This window comes from Aotus nancymaae, unplaced genomic scaffold (assembly GCF_030222135.1).
Source record: "Aotus nancymaae isolate 86718 unplaced genomic scaffold, 86718_ANA_hifiasm-v0.15.2.pri h1tg000062l, whole genome shotgun sequence".
NCBI classification, from domain to species: domain Eukaryota; kingdom Metazoa; phylum Chordata; class Mammalia; order Primates; family Aotidae; genus Aotus; species Aotus nancymaae.
The window spans coordinates 3175526-3198028 of NW_026988476.1; the positions used below are offsets into that span (position 1 = coordinate 3175526).

Consider the following 22503-nt stretch of genomic DNA (forward strand, 5'->3'; position numbering starts at 1 on the left):
ATGCATTATAGGTTTTAAAAAATGTAAGGTCATTATCATAAAGGAGGGAGAAGGGTACACTTTTCCCTAAGGCAAAAGTGAGGCAAAAATTATATCCAGGGGTACAAAACTCACATTTTACGTCAATTCCTGAGCAATGTCAGGGAAGAAAAATGGAACAAGATGTTATCACTGGGGGAAAAGAATGTATGCAAAAGAATGTATGCTTCTGTCATTGTCATTCGACAGATTGACCATGTGGTAGAATGAAGAAAATGCCACCATTTCATTGCAGTTGGGATTTTTACAACTTCATTGATGGTATTTTTCTCTTGAACTTTCTTTTTATTTGTTTCAGTTCTATGTAATACTAAAGAGGTAAGAAAGAGAAATTCTTTTTATTTGAAAAATTCCTCCTACATTTTTAAAAAATTCATTTTTAAACAATCCTAAATTTAGGTGTTTTCTTGAAACTCTGGGGGGAAATTCCAGACTGAGAAGAAAAAAATAAACCAATTTTCCTATTCAGTTTCTTCTGAATGTAAAAAAATTTCAGTATGTTCACATGTAAAGCAACAGTCAAGATCATTTATTTGCCAATGTGAAAAGCAGATTATTTTTCTAGTTGCTTCTAGTAAAACATTCAGAGTTGGGTGGAAAAGTAACTTTTTTCTACAGTAGATGCTTAACAACTATGAATAATGATTTGCACAAGAATTAACTTGTTTAAGAAAAACATAGCTTGATGCAAGGCATTCATCTGTTGCCACCTACCTATAATACTATCAACACTGAAGTTATTGCATCTGAGAATTCTTTAGAAATTATGACAGTATCTAATTCTTTAATTTATTGGCACAAATATATTGCTTCTCTATAAAAAGTCTCTCTATACACACTTAAAAGATTCCATGCACACACCGTGACAGCAAATGTGTGTGTTGTTTTTACACCAAGCAACTATCTACTCTCCAGACATGAGTTGGGTATTTTACTATTTAATTCAACTTTGACACTCTCTGTCTGGAGTTAGTATAAGATCCCACATGTGAAAGGGCTCAGTCCCACAAGACTACCTTCACTTCAGATGCCAGTCACTCAAGTTCCCATCCTTCTGACCCACAGGCTGTAAATCCCCACAATCCCTCCTTAGGTTCTTCTAGCTATAATTTGCTAGAATTGCTCAAAGAGCTTAAGGGAACACTTTACTAACATTACCAGTTTATTTAAAGATACAACCCAGGAACAGCCAGATGTAAAATAAATGCACAGGGTAAGGGTGTGGGCCAAGTTTTCATGTTTCTCCAGGTACACTAACCACCTAGCATCTCTAGGTGTTCTGCAACCTGGAAGCTCATCAAATCTCTTTGTTCTAGAGTAGTTACGTTTTCATTTCTAGCTCTACTCCTCTCCTTCCCAGAGGTCCTTAGGTGGGACTGAAAGTTCCAGCCCTCTGATCACTTTGTCTTTCTGGTGACCACCCCCAACCTGAGGCTATCTCAGGACCCTACCCTAAATTTTCTCATTAGTGTAAACTCAGGTGTGATCTAAAGGGGCTATTATGAATAACAAAGATATTCTATCACTTAGGAAATTCCAATGGCTTTAGGGGCTCTGTGCCAGAGACCTGGGACAAAGGCCGAATATATTTCCTATTATACCATAGCTTTTTTTTAAATTGTACTTTAGGTTCTGGGATATATGTGCAGATCATGCAGATACATGTGCAGATCATACATGTTGCATAGGTACATACATGGCAAAGTGGTTTGCTGCCTCCCTCCCCCCATCACCTATATCTGGCATTTCTTCCCATGTTATCTCTCCCCAACCTCCACACCCTTGCTGTCCCTCCCCATCCGTCCCCCTAGCAGACCCCAGTGTGTGATGCTCCCTTTCTGTGTCCATGTGTTCTCATTGTTCAACACCCAGCTATGAGTGAGAACATGCGGTGTTTGATTTTCTGTTCTTGTGTCAGTTTGCTGAGAATGATGGTTTCCAGATTCATCCATATCCCTACAAAGGACACAAACTCATTATTTTTTATGGCTGCATAGTATTCCATGATGTGTATGTGCCACATTTTCCTTGTCCAGTCTATCATCAGTGGGCATTTGGGTTGGTTCCAGGTCTTTGCTGTTGTAAACAGTGCTGCAGTGAACATACGTGTGCATGTGTCTTTATAATAGAATGATTTATAATCCTTTGGATATATATCCAGTAATGGGATTATTGGGTCAATTGAAATTTCCATTTCTAGGTCCTTGAGGAATCGCCACACTGTCTTCCGCAATGGTTGAACTAATTTACACTCCCACCAACAGTGTAAAAGTGTTCCTATTTCTCCACATCCTCTCCAGCATCTGTTGTCTCCAGATTTTTTAATGATCGCCATTCTAGCTGGCGTGAGATGGTATCTCAATGTGGTTTTGATTTGCATTTCTCTAATGACCAGTGATGATGAGCATTTTTTCCTTCTTCATCAAAATAGCTCTTCTGTGGGTCAGCCCCTCTAGTGAAACTGAAGTTATGATAAGAGAGGGAAGAAAAGAAATGCTTATTTTTTGGTATCATTCTTTCTTCTTGGAATTCCTTTCTACAACTTGACAATCACCCTGTTTATAGAACATCCGAGGTCTCTGCAACTTATTCTTCACACACAAAATCGAATTCAAAAGTGTTAAATAGAATTTTTTTTCGGGGTGGGGGTGTTATGTAGAGTTGAGATGGGCTACTGTACTTTGAGGGCAGAGGTGTTAGAACAATTGAAGAGTTTCCTGTACATTCTATGACCTCTGTGATTTCTCCACTTCTATTCTCCTTCCAAGACTAGTGCTAGGACAAGCAAGGTGGTGAACAGCACCTGGTAGGGCCACACTCCTAATTTCAAGTGAAATTTTACCAGAGAACCGGAATTTTTTCAGGCTACTTTCTAGCACATCCTGTACGTGTTTCCTTGTGCACCGGCCTCTAACACCTGTCCTCTCTAAGGTTACAAATGATTTTCTTTTTGTTTAATCAGTGGCTTTCCCTTAATTCACATAAAGTTAATTATTTGAAAGTGAGCAGTTCTGTGGCATTTAGTACATTCACAATGTGGTGCAACCACTACTTCTACTTCCAAACATTATCATCACTCCAAAAGGAAACCCAGGCCTGTTAAGCCATTGTGTCCCATTCCTCCTTCCCCACCCCCAGGCCCTGGCAACTACCAGTCTCATTCATCTCTACAGATATACCTATTCTGGATATTTTATATAAATGAAATCATACAGTATATGACTTTATTATGTCTGGCTTCTTTCATCAGACATGTTTTTGAGGCTATTAGCTTTTATAACTGAGCGTTTGCAGCAGTTTGAAAGTCAGAGATTTTCCAGGTGATTTTGCCATAGCACAGTTTCCTCTCAGAATCTTTCTCCAGATCCCTTCAACAGTTCATGAGATAACAGGCAAGTCTTTTTACTTTCTTCCTTCAAATCGCTCAGTAAATTTTTCCTTTCTTTCTTTTTTATTTTTTAGAGATAGGGTGTCACTGTGGGATCCAGGCTAGAATGCAGTGTACAATTGTAGCTCACTGCAGCCTTGAACTCCTGGGCTCAAGTAGTCCTCGCATCTCAGCCTTCCAGGTAACTGGAACTACAGGCATATGCCACCATGCCTGGGCAATCAGTAATCATTTTTCAAGAACCTGTTTTATACCAGACACTATTTTAAGTACGGAGGCTCTAGTGGAGATAGGACAGACAGACCCCCTGTCCTCATGAAGTTTATTTATAGGAAGAAAACCCCTGCTTCCTATTACCAGGCTCCCCTTTGTCCCTGATCCCTTTTGAGAACAAAGGCAATTTTTACTGTTATAAAACTTACTTTAAAGCCACATGTAATGGATTTTTCATTTTCAACTATTTCAGAAATATCTGTGTAGTCAAGACTAGGAAATATGTCCATGTCAGTACTCATTTTAGTGAGATTTGTGAGATGACTTAGAATTTACTTGTCTGTTTTGAGTTTCTGATCAGCTTTGTTATTGAAAAAGAGCATTCACCAGAACAGTTTTTGATCATTAGTGTGAGATAGACTTTCAAAGCGTTTTCTGAGCTGAGACAAGTTACTTTAACATTATTGTCAATCTGATAGATAGTGAGCAGGATTTGATTGCTCTAATGTGTCAGTTGTGATAGAATTTCACAGACAATGGACTTGCCTTTTTTTTTAAAAAATAAAAATAAAAAAAAAAAAAGGTTATTTTCAGGAAATAGGAAGTCCTTGAGCTTTGGGCCTTGCTGAAGACTGGGCAAGTGTCTTTTCTCATTTGGTTATCTTTATGGGATAAATCCAGCTAGGATATGAAAAGGCAAATGTATCACCCCATTTACAGGGCAGTAGAGGTAAGTAAGGGGCCCAATCAATGTTTATTTCATTGAATCCCATGCATATGGTTGTACCAAAAAGATTAGTCAAACAACCTCCAGTCTTAAACACTGTTAAAGTTATTTAGGTTTCAGCCATATTCTCCTCTCCTCACTTCAGCACAGGGAATGTATGCTGATACCTGCCACTCATTGTAACCCTACTGTGTACCAGGCTCTTCCCATAGGACTTTACATACATTTTAGTAATTTAAAGCTCCCAACAATCTATAAGGTAGATACAATGTACTGTAATTGTCTCAGATAAACAAATGATAGAAGTGAGACATATAGAAGTTAAATAACTTGTCCAGGATCACACAGCTAACATATGGGAGAGCAGATCCAGGATTCAAACCCAAACCTATATCAATACCTTCTCCAGTTGCAAAGTGGCTGATAAACAGTGAACATTTTTCTTTTTATCCTAATTTCTATTTTCTTCTATATTTTTTCTTGCTAACTCTGAATCCATTATCTGCTCAATAAGAGCACTCAGAGTTCTCTTAAAAGTTATCTTTCCATTTTCAGAGATGGAAGCAGTTGTTTGTCGTTGCTCTTATTTGGATTCTTTGTTTAGAGACAGGGTATCGCTCTGTTGCCCAGGCTGGCATGCAGTGGCATGATCATGGCTCACTGCAGCATTGAACTCCTGGATTCAAGCAATCCTTCCACCTGAGTTTCCAGAGTAGCTAGGATAAAAGGCACATGCCACCATGCCTGGCTAAATTTTTAAAAATTTAATGTAGAAACAGTGTCTCACTATGTTTCCCAGGCTGGTCTCAAACTCCTGGGCTCAAGTGATCCTCCTGCCTCAGCCTCTCAAAATGCAGGAATTATAGGCATGAGCCACTGCACCTGTCCTGCTTTTGTTTTTGTTTTTATAAAATTTCTACCTAAGTATAATTAGGAAAATAATTATGTAACTAATGCTCAGACACTTAGGTTTTAGGTTCAGGGTAGAGGGGGTACCAAAAAAAACAGAGTAAATACATGAATGTTGGAGTTTTCCCTTATTTATCTATCCTGATCTATATGTTATTATCTCCCACCTCTCCATCACCCTCTCGAACCTCTGTGTGTTCTACTTTTCACCCTGGGGTAAATACATACATCTTTATTCAATTACAGTTATTGCTGTTTGTGTTTTTGTCACTTTTATTTATTTGTATGTTACTGTTGTGTTCTACTTTTCTCCAGATAAATCTCTCCTTCCTGGTTTTTGCATGTGGTGCTGCTCAATAAACTCTTGGATCTAGAATGAACAGGGGACACATATTATGAGACCTCTTAATGGTCTGCACATTCTGAGTACTGGAAGTTTGACTGTAACATTCTGTTCATCCTAGTCTTTTTGAGATTTTTTTAGAAAAAGATCTTTCAAAAGATGCAACTTTGTAAAGGGAATTAAAGGTATCCAGAGGTAGCTATATCAGTTCTCTATTAGGTTATCATTTTGTAGATGGTCAAGTTCCTTTATCTTTACTCTTTAGCTAATAAAGTGTTTCTCATCTTTTACACACACCCACCATTTAAGCGAAAACTTTAAGAAAATCGAAGTGCAATCATGGGAGACCTAACTCAGTTAAAGCCATACATATGCAGAGGGTGTTAATTGAGATGTGTATTTCTTACCACAGTTGGAATCTTGGTTCTTTCTTCTTTTTCATCATCATCATCGTTTCTCTAGCCACTGTTACTACTTTCTCTGTATAATGCTAATATAAATAATGCTTTCAAGAATAAAAATCATAAACTAGCATTAATTAATTGTTTCTTGAGCAGATCTGAATAGGGGTGTGTGTGTGTGTGTGTGTGTGTGTGTGTGTGTGTGTGTGATTATTTATATAGTGCCTGGTTTGGGTCAGCATTCTGTACCCATGCAGCAAGTTTATGAATAAAAGACCCTTACAGGAATTAATTCAGAATTATTTCTGGAATTACAGGCTCTCTTTTGAACCTCATTTACTACTACTTATCCATTTGTTTCATTCAAGTACTCTTAGATTCTGTCTAAATTCATTTAGATTTATCACTATTTCAAAGACAGGAACATTCTACCTTTTAAAAAAAAAAGTACCAAATAATTCCTCTAGGAAAACAACAAAAACAAACGTTTGATTAGCTTGAGCATTATTGGCTATGTTGGGCTATCATCAAAGAGAGCATTCAGCCAAATAATTTTCCCATCAGTTACATCTTTGTATATGCAAATCTTTTTTCCAAAGAGAACTTTTTTAGTTATATAAATATTCTAATGTCTTTCTTGGAAACTTTTCCCACTTTTTTGCCCTAGGGGTCTATTTTATGGTTGAGGTTAAATCCTGAGGAAATGGAGATTTTATTGAAAATATTGACAGAATTTAATCCACAACAGGAAGGGAGTGAGTGAGGGCAGAGTGAGTAGCATTTTTTATATGAAAAAATATAAAGTCTAAAGTGAATGATTTTCTAATGGATCCTGGCAGATATTTCCTGGAATTGACATTTTAAAAAATTTTCAGAAATCACAATAAATATAAGAGGTTTATAAGAGGAGAGAGTTAAGAAAAGAACAATATTACATCCAAAAGTGTAATCTTTTCCTAGGGAAATTTTCCACTCCAGCTTCAGCTGTTTGTCAATGTCCCTCCCCCACCACACACACACAGATACCGGAATCCTCAGATGCCCACGTCCCTGATATAAAACGGTTTATTATTTGCATATAGCCTACGGTCATCCTCTCTCTTTAAATCATCTCTAGATTACTTATAGTAGTTAAATACAATGGCTACACATCACTTGACTCACTTGACACAGGGCAAATTTAAGTTTTTCTTTTTGTAACTGTGGAAGTTTTTTTTTGCAAATATATTTGATCTGCAGTTGGTTGAATTCATGAATTCGGAACCCATGGAGATGGAGAGTCAACTGTACTTCACTGAGCAAAGGATTTTTTTCCTTTAGATGCTGCTATAAGTTTTACAGTTTTTTAGACTTGAATTTGTAAAGCCATAAAGGCAGCATTTGGTCAGAAAATGACTGTGTCATGGAAGATGAGTCTGAGTTGCAGGTGTCACTTGGGCTGAGCTCCCAGCCCATCCAGATGGCACAATTCCCGCATATCCATGTGAGCTCCTAGGTTTGGGATCCTTGTGGAAAATCTGTGCTGCTAAATGTTGAAGTCAACCAGAGAGTTACAAAAAAAGCTCCTTTGAAAGACTAATTCAATTATTTATTAGCACTCTCAGAGTACAGTGTCAGCCAAGATAGTATTTGAAATTAATATACTATTTGATTAGACTGATTGATTGTTCCTACAGCTGAAGATTTTAACATTCATTAGCCATACTAACCGGTCATTAGTACTTCCTTTATCAGCAAGCAAAGAATAAACAGAAATTCTAATAAAAATTCATCACAGTGAATGTACTCCATACCTAAGCGACTATGGTGATTGCTGGTGTACTAGATTAACTGCTGTAACATTGGCAGCAGGGAAGATTTCTCTTAGAAAATTTAAAAATATCCCTTAATTAATGTTTACCTTATAACTGGACTCTTAAGAAGGCTATACAGATAATATCTTACATACCCAATATAATAAAGTGCTAATGGGTATTTTATACTTAATGTGTTTGTGTGGTACCCTTTAACTATTAGTTTCAGGAAGGATTGAGGGCTTCTTAGGAAAGTTTTGCTAATATGCTGCAGGTGAAGCTATTCCCCCACTACTGAAGAATAAAAGCATCATGGTCTGTTTTTCAACCAGACAGTTAAAATAATTCTGACTTGTAATAGAAATATGCTGGCCTGTTGTTATGCTGTGTGATACCTCTCTCTTTCTACCATGTCATGAATCCTTTGTGGTTTTAATAGCAAATTGAAAGGTATGATGTAAAGGAGAGAATGAAGCAGGCAGAGAAAACCCTTTATGAATTGACTTAAGACCACACTAGAGCAATTCTACATGTATTAAAAATTATAGCTACTGGCTGGATGTGGTGGCTCACACCTGTAATCCCAGCACTTTGGAAGGCCAAGGTGGGAGGATCACTTGAATCCAGGAGTTCAAGACCAGCCTGGGCAACATAGTGAGACCCTGTCTCTACAAAAAATAAAAAATTACCTAGGTGTGGTGGCACACGCCTGTAGTCCCAGCTACTTGGGAGGCTAAGGTGGGAGGATTGTTTGAGCTGGGGAGGTTGAGACTTCAGTGAGGCATGATCACACTACTGCACTCTAGCCTAAGTGACAGAGTGAGACCCTGTGTCAAAAACAAACAAACAAACAATTATAGCCACCGAAAACTGCCTGCCTCCTCAGCACTTCACAGGCACTAGCTTATTTAATACTCAGAATGATCTTGAAAAATCGGTAGTGCTATCTCCATTTTACAGGTAATAAGATTGGTGCTCAGAAAGGTTAAGCAACTTGCCCAAGGTCATGTATATGGTAATCTTCAAAGTCAGCCCTTCAACTAGTCTGCTAGCTCTAGTGCCATGCTCATCCGCTTGGCTACCCTGCATAAGCATAAGCTGAACTAGAAGCTCTGTTTGTGTTTCTCTCTGTAGGTGAGTCTATCGAGGCCTACTATATATATATATATCATATATATATCATACTATATATATAGTATATATACCTACTATATATATACTATATATACCTTTCTTGGATACTATATATATACTATATATACCTTTCTATAGATACCTTTCTTGGCTCTAGTGTGAATTCAAACAGCTGGAGAGCAAGTAAGGGCAGTGAAGTAATCTGAACAGAGTCCAGGAGCCCAGCCAGCTACTGTGTCCCAGAATATGTCAAGCTCTATCTAAACAGAGGCGGAGCCAAGAAGTCCAAGGAAACATCAAGGGTCCCAGTGGGCAGGCAGAGAGCAGCATGAAGGAATATGGGCTACTTCATCCTGGGGTGGTCAGGAACATCTTCAGATAGTTATTCTGGGGCCGTTGTGGGCTGGAGAGAGAGGTTCCTGTCTATAAGAAATGGTGGCAGGACTAACAGTAGTGAGCCAAATTAACAAGGACCAAAGTGAAATCTCTGTCACAGAGAGAGATTGGAAAAGAAAGGGGCTGAGAGAACTTTGACTCAGAAATTGCCCTGGAGCACTCAGGGTCTGGGAAGACACAGGTGAAGAAACCAGACAAGTGTTGCTAATTTTATATCTGATTGGGAGCAGGGCCATGAGCTGAAAAGACAGATCCCTAAACAGAACACAGAGGAAGGGGTACACAGTCATGTGCCTCTGGCCCATAAAATGCTCTACATGGTGGCTACAACTCTTATTTTAAGTTTCTAGGCAAAAGCTGCTTAAAATGGAGAACCCAGGAATAGAGGCAAGAAGGAGTTTGCCACGTGTGGCTGCAGATAGTATTCTACTATGGACTGCAGAACTAAAATACTATCAGTGCAAATATACCTTCGGAGATGTCATAGGCTATACTCTTTTTACCTTCATTTACCTGATAGTTTCATCTTTGCTGTATCCAAGATTAAAAATGTAGATGAATCAATAGGAAATGGCTAATTCCATAAATTACAGTTTGACAATAATAATCTTACATTTTAATCTCTGTTATTGCCTTCAGTAACAAATTACTATTGATAGAAAAACCTATTTCAATAATTTTCAGGTGTTATTCCAGAGAGGAACAGAGTTGATAATTAGGCTATCTTTCAAGTCCATACTTGGGGCAGTTTTCTCTCCTGACTCTTCCAAGAGATTTTCAATGGGTAAAATTTTCATGCTTGTGTTCCCTAATTCTTCTCCTTTTTTTTTTTTTTTTTTTTTGCTTTCTCTCACACAGGAGTCTTTGAATGTGATTGATCCTGGCTTGATGGACCTAAATGGGATGAGTGAGGATGCCCTGGAATGGGATGAAACAGATATAAGTAACAAGTTAATTAGTTTGAATGAAGAATCAAATGACCTTGATCAAGAACCTCAACCTGTCATCCCTTCCTTGAAGCTTGGAGAGACAAGTAATGAGGACCCTGGTTATGACCAGGAGGCTGGTAACCATGGAGGATCTCAGTATGCCTCAAATATTACTGCCCCCTCTAGTCCACACATTTACCAGGTGTACAGCCTCCACAATGTTGAACTCTATGAGGATAACCACATGCCATTCCTGAAAAACAGTCCAAAGATCACTGGCATGACACAGCCAAATGTTTTAACTAAGAGTCTCAGTCAAGACTCTTCATTTTCATCTACCAAATCTTTGCCAGATCTTCTAGGGGGTTCCAATTTGGTAAAGCCCTATAATGCATGTCATGGAGGAGACATGAGCCAGAATTCAGGCAGTGAGAGTGGAATTGTCAGTGAAGGAGACACAGAAACCACTACCAACTCTGAAATGTGCTTGCTGAGTGCGGTGGATGGGTCCCCAAGTAACCTTGAAACTGAACATCTGGACCCACAAATGGGAGATGCAGTTAACGTGTTAAAGCAAAAATTTAAAGATGAGGGGGAATGCATTAAGCTTCCAAATAGCTCTCAGTCGTCCATTTCACCAGTGGGTTGTGTTAATGGAAAAGTTGGAGATTTAAACAGTGTTACCAAACATACCCCTGATTGTTTGGGAGAAGAATTACAAGGAAAACACGATGTGTTTACATTTTATGATTACTCATACCTCCAAGGCTCAAAACTCAAATTACCAATGATAATGAAACAGTCACAAAGCGAAAAAGCACATGTGGAAGATCCCCTGCTTCGTGGTTTTTATTTTGATAAAAAATCTTGCAAATCTAAACATCAGACTACAGAGTTACAACCAGATGTACCTCCCCATGAAAGGATTTTGGCAAGTGCATCTCATGAAATGGATCACATTTCATATAAAAGTGGCAATATAGAAAAGACATACACTGGCATGCAGAGTGCCAAACAGCTCTCTCTTTTATCTCGTAGTTCATCTATTGACTCCCTTTCTCCAGGGGGTGATTTATTTGGATTGAGCATCTTTAAAAATGGCAGTGACAGCCTCCAGCGAAGTACTTCTTTAGAAAGTTGGTTGACATCCTATAAAAGCAATGAAGATCTTTTTAGCTGTCACAGCTCTGGGGATATAAGCGTGAGCAGTGGCTCAGTTGGTGAACTAAGTAAAAGAACATTAGATCTCCTGAATCGTTTGGAGAATATCCAGAGCCCCTCCGAGCAAAAGATAAAGCGAAGTGTTTCTGATATCACTCTTCAAAGCAGTTCCCAAAAGATGTCCTTTACTGGCCAGATGTCATTGGACATAGCATCTTCTATCAATGAAGACTCAGCGGCATCTCTTACAGAACTTAGCAGCAGTGACGAGCTCTCTCTTTGCTCAGAGGATATTGTGTTACACAAGAACAAGATCCTGGAATCGAATGCATCATTCAGGAAGCGTCTGACTCGTTCAGTGGCTGATGAAAGCGATGTCAATGTCAGCATGATTGTTAATGTCTCTTGCACCTCTGCTTGCACTGATGATGAAGATGACAGCGACCTGCTCTCCAGCTCTACTCTTACCTTGACTGAAGAAGAGCTGTGCATCAAAGATGAGGATGATGACTCCAGTATTGCAACAGATGATGAAATTTACGAAGACTGCAACTTGATGTCAGGGCTGGACTATATAAAGAATGAGTTACAGACCTGGATTAGGCCAAAATTGTCTTTGACAAGAGATAAGAAAAGGTGCAGTGTCAGTGATGAGATGAAGGGCAGTAAAGATGTTAGTAGCAGTGAGATGACCAATCCTTCTGATACCCTGAACATTGAGGCTCTTCTAAATGGCTCTGTAAAACGTGCCTCTGAAAATAATGGAAATGGCAAGAATTCATCTCATACCCGTGAGTTAGGGACAAAGGGTGAAAATAAGAAAACGATTTTCAAAGTTAATAAAGATCCATATGTGGCCGACATGGAAAATGGCAATATTGAAAGTATTCCAGAAAGGCAAAAGGACAAACTCAATGGAATTTCAAAGGTATCAAAAAATCTTGGTTCAAATGGGAAAGAGATTTCAGGGAGTGAGCATGGTAAGTGTAAAGCATTTATGGATAGTTCAGATGATTCAAATATTGCTGGCAAGGAATTTGTTTCCCAAGCTGTTAGACATCTTCCAAAGAAATGCCCAAATCACCACCATTTTGAAAATCAAAGCACTGCTTCTACTCCCATTGAGAAGTCTTGCTCAGAACTGGCTTTAGAAACCAGGGTTAACAACAAACAAGACTCTGATGCACTGAAATCATCTGATGATGCACTGAGTATGGCTGGAAAATCTGCTGGTTGTTGCCTAGCACTTGAACAAAACAGAACAGAAGAAAATGCTTCTATCAGCGACATTTCCTGTTGCAACTGTGAGCCAGATGTTTTCCATCAAAAAGATGCTGAAGATTGTTCAGTACACAACTTTGTTAAGGAAATCATTGACATGGCTTCAACAGCCCTAAAAAGTAAATCTCAACCTGAACACGAGGTGGCTGCTCCTACTTCATTAACTCAAATCAAGGAGAAAGTGTTGGAACATTCTCACCGGCCCATCCAGCTGAGAAAAGGGGACTTTTATTCATACTTATCTCTCTCATCTCATGACAGTGATTGTGGGGAGGTCACTAATTACATAGAAGAGAAAAGCAGCACTCCATTGCCACTTGACACTACTGACTCAGGCTTAGATGACAAGGAAGACATTGAATGCTTCTTTGAGGCCTGTGTTGAGGATGACTCTGATGGAGAGGAGCCTTGCTTCTCTAGTGCTCCTCCAAATGAATCTGCAGTTCCCAGTGAAGCTGCAGTGCCACTGCAGGCAACAGCATGTTCTTCCGAGTTCAGTGATATTTCTCTTTTAGCTGATGATACAGATACAGTGGCTCTTTCAAGTTCTTCCCCTCAGAAAGGAGCTGAGGTTGGAAAGGAAATGAATGGTTTACTCCAAACTTCCAATGGCTGTGCAGAAAACTTAGAGTTTACCCCTTCAAGGCTTGACAGTGAAAAGGAAAGTTCAGGAAAACCAGGTGAATCTGGAATGCCAGAAGAGCATAATGCTGCTTCAGCCAAATCAAAAGTTCAAGACCTCTCCTTGAAGGAAAATCAGCCAACAGGAAAGGCTGCATTGCATCCCAGCCCCAAAACTTTAACCTGTGAAGAAAATCTTGTAAACCGTTGTGAAGAACGACATAGAAATATGCATAGGTAGAATGTACCCCCTCCCCAAGCATGAAAATCATCTCACTAAAAGGTATGTATAGTCCTTCCGCCATATATGTCTTTAAAATATTAAGTTCAGGTCAACAAAACCATGGTAGGAGAAAAAGCTAGTCAGAATGACCAATCATGGCAGAGAGTTATCTGAATAAGACATTTAGGTAAAAGAAATGCCCCCAACAATGAAAGTAACTGTGAAGCAAAATATAAATAAATAAATAAAAACAGGGAACACTGACATTCTTAGTGACATTATCTTTATTACATCATTTTGGCAAGAATACAAAATTTGAGGAAGTAGTTGAACAATTTAAGGCATCAAATTCTTCCACTGAGGGAGAATAAAAAGCTTATCCAAATTGCAGTTATACTCCATGATCAAAATGCATGCACAATAACAATACTCTCCACTTCAGTTTTCTGCACAGAGAGCTGTCCATTCTCTTCAGTGCCTGGAGATGAACAATGATTAGGCTAAAGGCTGCATCTCCTGATTTGGGCCTTCCTTTTATGCTTCTGTCTAATGTAACTATCATCACATTTGCTTCCCCAGTGGAAGGCTGTGCTGTCACAAGTCCTAATCATGGCCATGTCTAAGGATTCAAACAGGAGGGGAAAGCTGGTGCTAAAGAAGAGGCTCTTATTTATCCACACACAGATTGAGAACAGGCGCAGAAAGCAAATGCAGAGAGAATACTTGACAAGTTAATGGCGTTTTGATAAAAACAGAATTTTTGAATTTTGCCTGAAGGTGACAGGCTGATTTCCATCAACTTTTTTAAGAAAGTCATTCCACTCTTCATATTTAATAAGACAGCTATTGATCGATAATTCCAGGATGATGATGTATCTCTAAAAGTGACACAAAGATTCTGTTATTTCCCATTTCTAAGCCCCAGTGATGAATATGCTTTCTCAATCAAGTTTAAAGAAGAAAATTTGAGCTTTCAAATGTGAGAGTCATATTTCACCCAAGTATGAGGTGCCTGATGCCACCTCCACCCCCCTCTCCAGAAGCTTAATGCCGTCACCTAAACTCGTGCTATAGGAAATGAATTACAGAAGCAATCTACCCTAATTTGTTAACTTATTCAAATAACAGTTATTATACTTAACTATGCTAAAGATTATCTTTTTTGTGGCAGATTGTTTATTTTTTGATGAGCCTAATTACTGATTTTCTAAAAGTAATTTACATTTATTACAAATACATCTTTTAAAATGTGACAGATAAATGTTGTTCCCATAATGTATTATGAAAAAAGTTACTATTTAAAAACACATTATTTAATTTGAAAGATGAATGGCAAACATCATTATTTTTTTTCCTGCAACACCTGTGCCCTAAGCTTATTAAAATGTGTGATTCTGTTTAGAGCTGCTAGAAATGGGGACTAAGGGGGGCCATCTATACCATATATCCCTAAAAATAAACTCAGTATGCAAAACTGAAGAAAGGCATCCCAGTTGCTAATATAGCTCAACTAATTTTCTGCGTTTCAGACTCTATTTACAATTGGCTGCAAGTGAGAACAAAAGTCGGAGAGAGAGAAATGTATTTTCTGTGAAACATGTCCACCCTATAATCACATTCTCCATCAGTATGCAGTAAAACTGACCATTAAGGGAGAGTAACTGCAATTCCATAAGCTGCTTCAAAACAAGTTCTATTAGAACTGATTGTGCTGCTGGCTCTGCCAACCTCTGCAGAAGGGCTGGTAGAGCCTGGCTGATTTTGTTTTCTGAAAGGAGATAAAGGCTTGAAAGCAACACCATTCTAAGCATGACATCATGTGACTGTGACCCTCAAGTCACCAGTCATGCTGAGATCTGGAGCTCCAGAAGCTCTGGCACTGGAGAAGCCTTTGCGATGCACTCTCCCTTTTTTGATCCTCTGGGAATTTCTTCTCTCTCTTACATAGACATAGAATTGAAATGAAATGTAAATGATGAGCAGTTCCATCTTTAGACTTGGAGGAAGTGAATGCGTTGATGGATCTGTGTAACCCTCACATTTTACAAGCAGGGACAGTGTAAAACTAGCAGCCAGTCCGCCTGCCGGTCAGCGGTATTTTTTGTTAAGCCCTGGTGATGCCTGGCCATATATCGGGGAAAGGGAGAAGCAGCCAGATTCTACTTCTGCAGAACTCACATCGCCCCCAAGTGACTTGTTATAGGCCTAGAGCTATTTAAATAGCCATATTTATTGGTCCTATTCAGGGTTTTTTTCGGTATCACGTGGACAAAACATCTGGATGTCTGAAATTTTTCACCAGACGTTAGCATTGGATAACTGGGTATAAATGGTCACATGTTGTTAAAATACTGTCAACCAGGGCGAGTTATTTAATCTCGAAATGTTGACATGCCTTCAGTATTTAATGTCAAGAATACATAGCAAAATTTCTTGGTAAATATGAGGTTTCATGTCTATAAGAGCTTAATTGTTATTGTTCTTTCTACAAGTTCAGAAAAAGAAAAAGAAAAAGCTGTGGTTTTTAAAGTCATTTGAAAACTATCAGTTGGGATGCTCTTTTTATCAGCACAGTAAAATTCAACAAATTCCATTTGCTGGGTTTTTTTTCCTCCCCAGAAATAAGTTTTCAGATTATGAAATGTTTATAATGCCATCCAGAAGAGCTATAACTTAGAATAGCAGATAGTCTACAATAGTAACGAAAAATGTTTTTCAGATTTTCAGAGGTTTTTTATTTACTGTGTTCTGATTAGAAACCCACTGAAACTGTTTGAGAAATTTTAATGTGATCTAATAGTTTGCATTTGCACTGATTTCCAGGCATACTGCTGTGCTTTTCACTATTTTCGCTTATGCGTCATGTTTCTATAAAAATAGAGAGGTCAGTTACAGCAAATCACATCAAAGGAAAGGTAACTGGATAGATCCAGATCTTTCTGCCTAATTTGGAGGAAACATATAATGTGTGTCTGGAGTGCCTCCTAGGACCTGCCTAAGAGATGTACTTTGCACTAATCTTTTTGCTGTATTCTGACAGTTATTTCTTCATAATCCTCATCATAAGCCTCTGATCTTTGATGAATGGTTTAACCCTAAACTTCAGGCTGGATAAATCCCGTGGTATAAAAATTTAACTCATCACATGCAGCCAGTGTGTGCTTTTCCATTTCCTTTTGGTCTGCTCTGGTGGTTTGGAGTTTTGTTTTACTGTGTGTATGTGTATGTGTATGAGTGTGGTGTTTTGGGGGTGGGGTGAGGAGCTGTATTTACTTACAGTGCAGATATTTCCTTTAGAACTTTTTAGCTTTATTGCCTTTTCTATTTTATTGGTTTGTAAATGTGATAGTTGGTGGCCAGTAGATTTGAGTTTTTAGGCAATTACTTGTATTTGTGAACGCTCAAGTACACACATAAAGGGTTTTAAATGCTGCTGCTCAGATTTTGCAAACTGAGAAAGCTGTAAGAGAAAACATTTCTCATGTACACAGCAAAATTCCCATTCTATTAATTGGATTGACATCAAGTGCTTGATATTTTCCAAAGCTGGTCAAGCAAGTTTAAGAAACTGCCTTTGGTGATTGTGTATTAATTTATCACTAGAAAATACAGGTATAATCTTATCAAACTTACCTTTTTTTTTTTTTTTTTTTTTTTTTTTTTTTTTTTGAGACGGAGTTTCGCTCTTGTTACCCAGGCTGGAGCGCAATGGCGCGATCTCGGCTCACCGCAATCTCCGCCTCCTGGGTTCAGGCAATTCTCCTGCCTCAGCCTCCTGAGTAGCTGGGATTACAGGCACGCGCCACCGTGCCCAGCTAATTTTTTGTATTAGTAGAGACGGGGTTTCACCATGTTGACCAGGATGGTCTCGATCTCTTGACCTCGTGATCCACCCGCCTCGGCCTCCCAAAGTGCTGGGATTACAGGCTTGAGCCACCGCGCCCGGCCTCAAACTTACCTTTAAAATCACTTTCATAAACCAAGGTTTTGCTGGATGTGAAGTGTCTTTAAATTATCCGGCACTTCTGAATAACTAGCCCTGCTATGCGAAATAACGAAGACCTTATTGGGCATCGCCTATCAAACACACACACACACACACACACACACACACACACACACACACCCCAGATCTGTGTTCAGCCAATCTGGCCTGCCCATTTCCAAGTGGGCCAAGTTGAAAGAATTGATTATCCAGAGAGAATTTAAATGCCAGCATTTAGTAAGACCAGATTTGCCTCACCTAAGGATTCCCTACTCTGTGGCCAGATTTCAAATGAGTCATGTCCTCAGCATTTGAACAATGCACGAGGCTTTCTTGTGTTACTGCATTATTTTACTATACCAAATTTTGTCCCATCTGTTTCTGTCTGTCTCCCCGTTTTTTATCTAATTTTTCTTCTTTCCTTCCCATGGCTCCAGCCAAACCACTTTTTGTTAATAACAGGTTTTTCTGGATCTTAACACATGTTTAAAGATTGTGGAAAAACAGAGACAAAAATAAAGAGAATATTTTGTTCTTGAAGGGCAGTAAAACAACCTGATCTCAGACGTCAGAGCTCAGTTTAAGCCCAGACAAGCAAAAGCTGGCTTTCTTTGAGAGCTGGTCAGGGTACTTACAATACTTGCAGCCTGCATTGCCTAAATTGGAATTTAGGTGTTCCTCACATTTGACCAGTTGCTTTTAGCCATTTAGAAATAGGCAGAACAGATAGAGTTTGGAGCAAATTTATATCAAAGCCATGAGATATACGAATATAATTGAATCCATCTCATTTCCACAATGCTGTATGTACCTTAAATGATGCATTACTATTGGAGCTAGAAGCCCCAGTTAATATCTTTATATGGGCTGAAACACTTAGGATAATCACAATGTTATGAATATTTCACCACTATACAATAGTGGAATTGTTTGATATCATACATAAAATCACTGCAGGAAGGGTTAAGCCTGAGAGCCTATCAGTTCCCAGTCTGTGGAATCATTGTACATTGTAAATACTTTGCCACATCACTTGGTATCAGCAGCCTTACATTTTCATATTGGTTTGAAGCTATTTTGATGTTCAAAACTGAGTTCACAGGCAAAAGAGTGGATGAGATCCAGAGAAAAGGTCAAACTTTATTATTTTGTTTGTTTTCTTTGAAACCATATCTTTTTTTTTAAAAAAAAATCAATGTATTTTTCACATCTACACTGAGACTTTTTTTGTCAGTAATATGAAGCTTGGGCTATTACAATTATTATTTATATTTTATGTATTTTTTTATTTCAGAACATTAGCAAGTAGTCCCACAATTGCAGCCTTCAATGGTTCCTCAAAGGGCTTTGTTTTGCTCATGAAAAAGACATTTCTGAAACCTTTTCTTGTCACTTTTTTCTTTCTTGTAGATACGCCTGGCTGCAACTCAGGGGTGGCCTCATCCTCCCGCCCTGGGCTGGTCTCTGGTTCCATCATGTTTGTCACTGCCGTTTATTACATTGACTTCTCCCAAGATGAATCTTCCTTCCAAATGTGTTTTCTCCACACAAGCCTTGTGATCTGAATGTGTGCGCTGGTTCTCTTTAGGTGATCGTCTTTGAAGTTCAGCAAAGCTGCTTGTTCTCCCATGGATTCCTGTCCCAAGCTACCTCTACCAACCCTCTCTCTCCAGCTAGACTTTTCTGTTGCCTCCTCCCCTCTCTTCCACTCTTTAAAGTTCTGCAGTTTACCAACTGGTGGTCCATTAAATTCTCCTCTCTAGAATGACCCCCACCAGTACTTGACCAATTTCATGTTTCAATCTGGATTTTTTTAATGGTATGATGACTGTGTTTATTGAAAGTGTTTTACCTAAAAAGCCAACATTTGAGTTGATTGCAGCATAGAGAAGAAACACTGGTCCTTCTTTCAAAATTAAGCAACTATTAAAAGCGCCATTTTATTTATTTCATTTAAAAAATAATCTATGCAGCACTTCAAGAAACAACAATACGGTGTTGTATATTATAAACTGGTGACATACTACTATTGAATTATGTACAACATTTTCATTTTTTATGCTTCTTGAGGTGGTAATGAGAAAAAAGTTTTTTAAAAAAGTGTGCCTTGCTGTATTTCTTATACCATTTATTAAAAAGCTGCTTTCACGGTAAAATTATGTTGGTTTGAAAGGAGGAAATAGCAAGGTTAAGATGTGTGAATAATTTCTGTATATATGTATAACCAAGTACAAACATTGATGTATAATGACAGTATAAAATGCTTTCATGTTTGTGATGTCTAGTGATGTGGAAAATATAAGCCTTAAATCCATTAGATTGCATGGTAATTAAAATTGGCATAATAAACACAGATTATTGGGGGAAAAGGAAAATTAGTGATCTCTTCTACTGTGTTCTTTACCAAATTGTTGCATCTGGTTCTGAAAAAGTATAGCATGTAGCAGCTTCCGAAAATATTCATATTGCTTAAGAGGCTTAACATTACCTAAACTAGAGACTAGACTTAAAGCCTTCAGTTTTCAAAATGTTTCTGGTCACTATAAAGATCTTGAAACAGCAAATAATTAAATGTCAGTTCCCCTAAACCAATAAAAATTTATACTAGATTTTTTATTTCTACTTATCATTAATGATTTGATGTTGGATATCAGGATACCCTGAGTGTCTTAATTTATTTTAAATATTTATTTTGAATGAGTTTGATAGAAAGTTGGTAGAAAAGAAAGATGGTAGAAAAGCTGACTATTATTTATAGATTTCAAGTATATTTATATGTGTAAAAGAAATTAGCAAAGAAATATTCCCTTTGGTCTTTACTGATTTCTGTTAAATGCAGTTTTAAATTTATATCGTAACACCTACTTAAGTGCCTGACACAGTAGGTATTCAATAAAAATTTATTGAATTAAAGGATTATATTAGGTGACATGGTGACAACTATCTCTTTATTTTGACACTAAAACATGGACATAACTAGAAAAAAGTACAATGCAATATAAAATCACAATAGATAATATATATCGAATTTCAAAGGTAGAGAATGTTGTTGGTTCATGTAGTCACAGTAATGACAATCATTCATTTAACAGATAGTTCAGAAACACTTTTTATCTGCAAGGCACTGTTCTGGATCCAGAAGATGCAATATTGAACAAAGAGACAAAGCCCTGCCCTCAGAAGGCTTTCCCACATTAGGTACAAGTGAACACACAAATGACATGAAGTATTTTTTGCAGAGCTGAGGAAGAGAGCAAATGTAATGGTAGAGGCACAATGAGAGAAGCAGCAGTGAGGGACACGGAGGATGAAAAAGGGCTTGGAGAGAGTGGAAGGTTAGTGGAATATTCATGAAACTTTATTGCAGAGGTAATAGGAGAAAAAGTAAGTTGGGAGGACTTAATGAAAGGTCTTTTAAAAAGTTAACTTGGAGCTTTTGTATGTAATATGCTAGGTAATAGGGACACTTTGTAGAGTCTGTTTTGCACCTGATTTTATTTATCATTAGTACCACACCAAGAACATTTAAATGATGCTTATCTGTAATTCTACCACTTTAATAACTGTTTGTATTTTATGCCTCTTCTAATCTTTTCCATACGTATTTCTAAATGGATGAATTATTCTAGGCTTTTTAATAGGTAGTAATTTGTTCAAAAGTGGTTTTAGGCAGACATCTAGTTGCAGTGTTCAAGAGGATTATAGGGGAAAGAGACTAGAGATAATTGTCTAGTTAGGGGCGGCCGGGGAAAATAAGCTCAGTTTGCAATAACAGAGTACACAAGTATAGTGGCCCAGGATGTAGAGAAAGAACAAATCCTAGAGTCTTTGAAATTCCTAAGGGCCTTCGAGACCTCTGTTGGGATATGGCATCATTTTACATACTGAGACAACCTAAATTTTCTTTGGTTAGTAACTAATGTCAAGTCTACATCTACTGGTAAAACATTCAAAAAACAAACTGTCTGTGATGTTCTACTTACTTGTCACATGCTCTAGAAGACCTTGCGGTATTGAAAGTATTTGTTAATTATCTGCTTAGTATTAACACCAAATTTGTAGAATGATTTTCAGGTTTGTTGAACAAATGTCTTTTCAGGTTGGAAGAGGAAAAATAGCCTCAATCTCCCACCCCATGTAGGCACTACCTCCCCAGTTACCCATGGAAAACGATCGCAGCAGCTCAGCCTACACACTTCCAGTGACAGTGGCTCATTGTCTGTTAAGGCAAACTGTTCCACTGTTGGGCATGTCTCTTTGTTAGAAAGTTCTTTCTTAGGTTGCTAAAATCCACCCAGTACCCTGCTACCCTACGTTTCATTTTGCTCATTGGTCCTAGTTCTGTCTTATGGAGCAGCCGAGAGTATCTCTACTCCCTCTTTCTCATGGCAAACCTGAAGATAATTGAGGCCAGTTACTTATCCTCTCCCAACCACTATTCCCTCAGCTGCCCTTCATATGTCATGGTTTTCAGATCCGTTTCAGCCTGACTGAATGTTAACAGACAGAATTTTTGAAATTAAAGAACTGTCTTCATCATCATATATGTAGAAAAGTATCTGAACCTTTAAGTGCTAAGTTTTCTCTAGAAATATATTCAAGATATGTTTATTCTATTATTGTAAATTTCAACCAATAAATAAATAAGAATCCACGACTTCCTTCAGTGGCCCAGTCCAGTGCCTAAGTCATCTTGAATCTTCTCCTTACATCAAATTCAAACCCAACCTGTTTCCGTATAAAGCAGGGCACTCCCTCCGTTTATTCATTTATTCAGCCATTCAGCAAACAATCATTAATTGGCTGCCTATGTGAGGCACTATGTTTGGCATTAAGTATATAAAGATATCTAACACATGGTATCTGTTTCCAAAGGTTTACAGTTTTTCTTCTGAAAGTGCCTTTTGTGTCCTTGAATAGAGTGATCATGACTTTTCTCTAAATTAAATGATGATCTCAT

General features: G+C 38.1%; 1 protein-coding gene across 4 annotated transcripts in view; it reads left to right on the forward strand.

Annotated features, from left to right (window-relative positions):
* The window catches only part of AKAP6 (A-kinase anchoring protein 6), a 538624-nt gene extending 516424 nt beyond the window's left edge, over nt 1–22200 (forward strand). For all 4 annotated transcript variants that reach the window (XM_012468645.3, XM_012468654.3, XM_012468658.3 and 1 more), the window contains exons 13-14: nt 10202–13618; nt 18954–22200. In XM_012468645.3, the coding sequence (XP_012324068.2) occupies nt 10202–13576 (3375 nt within the window). In that variant the 3' untranslated portion in view covers nt 13577–13618; nt 18954–22200. The remainder of the gene's footprint in view (nt 1–10201; nt 13619–18953) is intronic.
* Nucleotides 22201–22503: the final 303 nt, after the last annotated feature.